The 7,365-nt window shown below is 30.5% G+C and overlaps 1 protein-coding gene across 1 annotated transcript in view; it reads left to right on the top strand.

Annotated features, from left to right (window-relative positions):
* Window positions 1-7,365, top strand: part of LOC111086203 (zinc finger protein GLI2-like) — a 33,427-nt gene that overhangs the window by 4,702 nt on the left and 21,360 nt on the right. Inside the window, exons 3-4 of the mRNA XM_022388086.1 lie at window positions 3,118-3,380; window positions 4,047-4,268. Of these exons, the coding sequence (XP_022243794.1) occupies window positions 3,118-3,380; window positions 4,047-4,268 (485 nt within the window). The remainder of the gene's footprint in view (window positions 1-3,117; window positions 3,381-4,046; window positions 4,269-7,365) is intronic.

Genomic DNA, 7,365 nt, shown 5'->3' with positions numbered 1-7,365 from the left:
ATATTTATTTCCAAATTTTTTGTGGTGGTTACGAGATCAGTCAAATGTACCGAACCCTATAGAGAATCGATAGTGCAACTAACAGATAAAATATAAAGTATTTTCTTAAGAACATTTGATAACTATATGGACATTATAAAGATTTAGCATGTGAATTTGAAAATCTTCTGATGCATAAAAGTATTTTTAATATTAAAATGAAAATTACTTTGTATGTAGGATAGGTAACATGTGAAAAGAAAAAAGGCATGAGAAAAACATTACTAAAAACCCTTAAGAATTTTAAAAAAAAATCTGATATTTTGTGTGCGAAAGCCTTGTAATGTTTACTGTTAATCTGCCAAATTTAGTGAACATACGCTTTAAAGGTTTTAACATGAAAACTATAACATGCACAAAATGGTTACGAGGTTGGCCCTAGGGACTGAGCCTGTGCTGAAAGAGTTAAATGACACAGTTGGAGATAACTAAATCCTAATCATATTTAAAGATTTGGCCATATGGGACACAGTGTGATGTCTTTTGAGTTTTATAAGCCTGTCAAATTGTCTTTTTCTCTGATTATTTACAAATGGTTTATAGCCATCATTTTTCTTACTAGCAGACAAATTTTACATTGATGACAGATTTCTTTGGATAGCCAGTCAAAGAAACTTGGTTTTCCTATAGTGACATTCTTTCTAGACAGGCACCTACTTTAATGCTCTATGAAAATTGGAGAGGATGTTACTTTTTTAACCATTGTCTTGCAGATTAATCATGATATTAGTGCATCTTTGCATTTGTAGGCCTCTAGTAATCATCTGTTGTATCACATTATCAATTTGTGGATATAAATAGAGTGCTTTAAGAATATGTGATGGCATCCTGATGAAGTGTACAGTCAGAGTAGATTAATTTAACATGCAACCTTTATCAAGCTGTTATATCTTCATTGTCTGACAGTATCTTAATATATCCCAAACTAAATGTAGCTTGTGGTCTTGAAAACATTTATTATTGAACATTTCTGACCCCTTTTTTTAATTATTCTCAGAAAACAGTTTTTTCCATGTATCTATTTGGGAAGAGATATTAGTCTGTCAAAAACACATAATTAAAGTGTATATTAAGAGGAGAGACCTTAGATAGATGCTGTGGCCTGTGTAATTTAAAACATGGGGCTAACCTACCACCCCATATATGAATCTAATAAGGTAAATTGAAATAAAGTACCTATTAATATGTAATGTTTCAAAATTTAATTTAGTATATATTTAAAGGGTATAAAGCAAAACCCTGATGAAATTTATGACATTTAAATCAACAAGAATCATTGGTGATTTGGTTTCCAAGTGGTTTTTCCTGAGTCAGACCAGCTGAAGTTCTGTTAGCACTATTTCACATATAATGGTGGTATGTGAAAATTTACTGAGTAGTTAAATATTTTAAACATGCTTTTTGTCATGACTACTTAAGGATTGGAAAGCAAACTTTAAATCCTCACATAAAAGTCCACTGACATGAAAAATGTTCCGATGTGAATATTGACCATGCATCTGTTTTCTGTCAATTGATAACTGTTACTACTGTTTTGAATTCGGATAGTATAGTATTAAATATGAATCTTTATAATATACCAATAATCTTACTATAATGAATGTAGCATGTATGTCAATATCTATATATGTAACCAAAACTCCTGCATCATCTATTGAATAGCACCACAAACAAAAATCCATGAAGTATTTCACTCTTTGGGTTTTCAAGATTCATACAATTAGAAAAATGACTATGGTATGTGCATCAACCATTTCTTTATAATATAACTCATTTTTCATAAAAGTACTCTGCTCAAAACAAGAACACAGTTTTCACTAGGACTTTATCTAAACTGTAATGTTCTTGTATATTAAAAGTGGTACTGTTTATTGAAAAAATAATAGTTTTTTACGATCTATAGTTTCTTGGTACTACATTTAAAAATTACATCAATAAAGATATAATCAAACCCTCAAATGCGAGTAAAATTTATGAAACTTTTTTGAGATCTGTACATTGAATCATTTTGATAAAATGAGGTGTGTATGACTAAAGAGCACAATCTGAACACTTTTCCTATAAAGTATTTTCCAGAAAAAAATTATTTTTTCAGAAAATTTCCACTTTTTCTAAATTCTTTTTAATGAGGTATGAATATTATGATTAGAAATTACTGGCACAAACAGCTGCTCGTAGAGCAGCATTTCTGCTAGTGGCTATAATTACCAACAGTATAAAACAAAAAAGGCTAAGGAACAAAAATAAAATTTAAATTAAGATCATGTTTAAGATCATCCTTGGTATTAAAGCATCCTGAATATGCTTTTTGATCTGCAAGTCTGAATATGGTCTTTCTTATACAGTAAGAATAAATTTTGTGTTATTAGGAATATGAAAAAATTCTAGACCAAAAGTAGTTTGATGTGTCATTTATTGCTATTAGACAAAAAGTTAAGGCTTGTTAGAATTTCAGTATCTGCTTTTCAGAAGCTCACAAAATAATTAAAGCTGTGTAGTCAGAATAGTTTCAGTTACTGGTAAGTTTAATTGTTCCTTCTCTCATCATAAATTAGTAGTTTTCATTATCCTTGCCCCCTGAGGTGGGTCAAGGGTATTGCCATTGGGTCCTTGTGTGTGTGTCTGTCGTGTTTCCGTGTACGTATCTTGAAAACCAATAGACTGATGTACACAAGATGAAGAGTCAGTATGGAACAGCCCTCCCAGATCCACATTCTGGATCACTTTAAAACATTTTTTATAATGTGAAGGTAGGACATTTTTACAGTTTTGGGTTAATAACTGTGTGATTGGATTTGTACCAAATTTCATGGGGGCACATTCAGATTGAAACTCCTTATCACTACAAAAAATGATCTGAATTGTTGATCATTCTGGATCTGAGAAGAATTTTTTTAATTTTTGAAGGGAAATTTTAAGTTATCCAATATAAATGCATGCAATCTCAAAAAGGAGTGGTGGTGTGAGGGTATGTAATCTCTCTGATTGCTGTTGTTTATGTTGTTGTAAATTGCTAGATAGATCAATGGTTTTAAAGGTATAACCCATGTTAAAATGATTTTAATATTCATTATCCAGGTCATGCTTCTGTTTCTACTGATGACTCGTGTTATGACCTAGAAAGAAAAAATGGACTGTCCACTGTTCTCGTACCTTGCAACAATGATGAAGATTTAAAATTTCCTTTAAAAAAAGCATCCTATGTGAATCAAACATTGAATTTTGCATCTTCCAGTTTGATAGAATCACCTGTTGTGTCAGCTCTTCTGGTTTCCCATGGTTTGTTACAAAATGGTTTGAATTTGTGTGACAATTCTGGAGTTAAAATTAAAACAGAACCAGTAAGTTAATAAATTATATCTTATATTCTCAATATTTTACATTATTTGTTATATTTTAAGGTTATAAAACATTGTTTTTAGTTGTAACTGGCCATATGGTTTGCCATATACAATATTTCATACCTGAATGTATCACTGGTAACTGTTTTTTATAAATTAGTTTATTATTAAATCATAGTTTAGGGATGCATTTTATTTTACTACCACTCCCTCTTTCATTTTAAACTTATTATTTATTAAGGCCCTATATGCCTAGTGATACAAAGTACAAGGAAGAAAAAAACTTATAGTTATTTGTTAAAACCAAAACATAACACTATGTTTAGTTTTATGAGTTTTCAATTGAAAATAGTAACATTTTTAGAAAAACATAAACTTTTCATTAAGAAAGTGTGTGAAAGGCTTAACACTACATTTTACCATCATGATTTTAGAAGAGACAGTTGTAGAAGTTGTAATTCAAGACATAAAGATTATGGGACTTTCATCATGTTTCTTCATCTTACATATTTTTTTAAAGTGCTTTTGTATGGTTTTAAAGAAGTTATTCATCAAACCTGGTCATATTACAAAATGTTTTTTGTGTTTTTTTTATGTAATGAAAATTAAAATATAGCTTGTACATACATGCCAAAGTGTCTTGTTTCATATTTGTCCTTTCATCAGGTGTCTGAAAATGATGCAGGTTATGTAAAGAAGTTCTCTGATGCAAGTAAATTTAATCAAAATCAAGACAGAGAATCAACTCACAGGTGCCAGTGGCTAGACTGTGAGAAGCAGTTTTTTGATGGGGATGACTTAGCTGAACATGTCAATCAGACCCACATCCAGCAGAATGATGATGCTGAGTATCATTGCCAATGGATTGACTGCAAGCGACAAGGAAAGGATTCAGGGCTCGGTAATTTTTTTTCTCACATCAATTATCTTTTATCTAGTGGTAACAAAATATATCATTTATTTATTTATTAATGTGTGAACTTTTTAATTTATGGCATCATCATACTGATGTCACAGACAGCATAACTCTCTTAAGTTTTGTCTATATATATGTATATGTCTAACTATCAAAACTTAAGATCTTCTCTTTGCAGTATTGTTATACTTAAACTGTCTTGGTAAACTTACTTAAGTAATTTTTACTTATTTATTTTAAAATAAACGTTTTTTACATAAAAGTAGTAATTTCACTAAATTCAATATATATATTTATAGATTATTGCTTGATTTACATTTGGTAGTGCAAGTGCCACATTTTTAAACAAAAATATTCTGCTTATTTACTGATCATTCAATATTAAGTAAAGTGTTAGATTCTTTGAAGAATACATATTAGTATGTGTTGTTTTTTTTCTGTGTTATTAGTGAGGATACAGTCTCTATAAACAAAACTTGACTATTTCATTATAGAGTTGTGAAGCTAGCTTCAAAAGTGGTATGGCTATGATATGCTGAATGCTGAAGTGAAAGGTTTTAGGGATAAAATAGAGAACATTAATGTGTGTATGTTTTTTTTTGTTTAACCCTTTCGCATCAGGCTCATGTAATTTGAGGAAATCAAGTCATGATTTTCATTTGCATAACAATACATATGGTAACTGAGATTTCATAATTTATCCTCTCAAAAACTGGTATGATTTTGTGAAAGATCATAAGTATCATGTACACAAAGAATTACGTTATTATAATTGTTTTTATATTTTTATTGTAGTTACTTGCACTCAAAATATTAACAAATCAAGTGCAAGGTGATTTTCATTTTAAGTATAAAAATAATTTTCTTTGTGTTATAGTTTTTATATTTCATTTGCATAATCTCTAGAACCTCATAAAAGTATATTAAAAGTTCTTTAAGGTAAATATTTATATTTTATTTTTCATTTTATCTACCATATCACTAACTCTAGCTATTAATGAAGTAATTTAAATTAGGAAATAGAAAAAAATACATACCTTTTAATTTTTTATAGAATATCAATAAAGATTTTCCTTTTGTTAAATTCATAATTTCAGTTCTTTTCCTTTTCACATATATTTAATGTTTTATTTTCCTTTCTTGTCTGTTACCACTTATTATTCACCTTGACACAAGTCAATGTTACCTTTGAGGTATATTACAGTGTCTATGGAAGATATGCACAACCCTTCAGCAAAATTTTCATACAGCGTGTAATATCCTAAGCCTTGAGAATGGACACAAAGTATGATGTATATTTAAAAATGTTTTAACCTTTTAATTATGCATTTTAATACATAATTAACTAAAATATAGTAGTAAGACCTAAATACAATTTAAACTGTATCTCTAACTATAACATATTTAGGTAAGAAACAACTCTAAGTGCTATAGTTGATCAAGCAGCCAACAATACTGCAGTGAGTTACATGTACTCTGTGATGCCAACTGCATGCCAATTTCAAAATAACCATTGTTAGATTATAGTGTAAAATGAGTTCTTTCTAATGACTATACACATGTGTATGTAACATCTACATGTAGGCTATAAAGCTCAAACAAATATTTTGAAGATGAGCATGGCACATGTCTGGAGTTGAAAAAATGTATTACTTCTTTCAACTGCATTCATTCAAAGAACATTGAAATGTATGAGTCCAAAGGTTATGTAAGCATCTTGTAGTCTACACCAGTGCTTCCCAATCTTTTTCAGCTGACAGAGCACTTTTAATGTCCCAAACTTTTGCGGCACATGTAAATAAGTCCGTATGGCAGGTCTAGTGGCACCCCCCCTGACTAGGACAGGCAGAAGCTGCTGTTATACTGTGTATCGAGGAGAAAATAAATCAAATTTGAAATTTTAGAAATTTATTAAATTGATAATAAATTTATGTTGCTAAATAAAAATTACTTAATAACTGTAAAAATTCTGAGGCACATCTGAGACCCTTCCACGGAATACAATTTGGGAGCACTGTTCTACATGTACATGCACATCTACACAACTGCCATTGTATTATTGAAGATACAGAGTGTCACATTGCTCGTTGGTCATGTGACAATGCATCTGATGTTTTAAGTAGTTTTTTAAAGGTTTATTTTGAAATAAAGGAGTTGAAACTTAGATAACATAAAACTTCAAATAATAACATATATTATAGTATTAATTTCATTCACGTACATTGATAGTAAAAGCTGTTAAATTAAATTTTGATTGTAACACAGTGACTTGTGCAGAAAAGCATTTAAAGGGGCACCCATTGCAAAAAGGTTAATATTATGGTCAGTGTATCACCCTGATTGTTTCTATGATGTCTTAACTGTCTGGCACTTTATGCAAGTGTTGGAAACTAATTATTAAGACAATGGTACACTACTTATATCTCCACGGAACAATTAACTAGTGCTATGGCACTACAGCAGAAAAGTTTTTGTGCATGCACGAATTTGTTAAAATAGCTCTTACCTCTACATTTGTGTACTGTGCAAGTCTATGTTGCTAAGCCACATCAGACCATGGCATTCCACCAATAGGGGGGCAACACAACCTTCTTGTACAGTAATCTGCTTTAGCACTTTGTGTGCAAAAGCTAATTTTTTCCTCAGTACTGAACTATTTAGACATGTTATTTTCTTAAGTCTTTTGTAAAACAAAGGATCTTTTGCAGTGTTCATAAATTTTAAATGAAAAGTTTCATTTAAAATTTCAAGTAAGAATTATTATGTCTACTCCAAAGGCCATGGCAACTGAGAATTGACATGAAGATGAGATATAAAAGAATCAGCATAAATGCAAATATAAAAGAGGGAAATGGAAGAGAATCCAAGGTTTGGGGCTCATGCATTAAGCTCGCCCATGAACCAGCACAAACAAATGGGGTAAAAGAATGTCATATATCTGAGATATAAGAGCAGTGAAGGACAAAAGTAGAGTAATGTGATCTTGTCTGGTATAGAAAAAGAATGTGGGATAGAATGAACCATTTGATGTACAATGGCAGTAAAAACACTCACCATTAGAGTACCTCC

Source organism: Limulus polyphemus, unplaced genomic scaffold, assembly GCF_000517525.1.
Source record: "Limulus polyphemus unplaced genomic scaffold, Limulus_polyphemus-2.1.2 Scaffold917, whole genome shotgun sequence".
Taxonomy (NCBI): Eukaryota; Metazoa; Arthropoda; class Merostomata; order Xiphosura; family Limulidae; genus Limulus; species Limulus polyphemus.
Note: the sequence above shows the minus strand (reverse complement) of the source record. Positions and strands in the feature narration are given on the sequence as shown.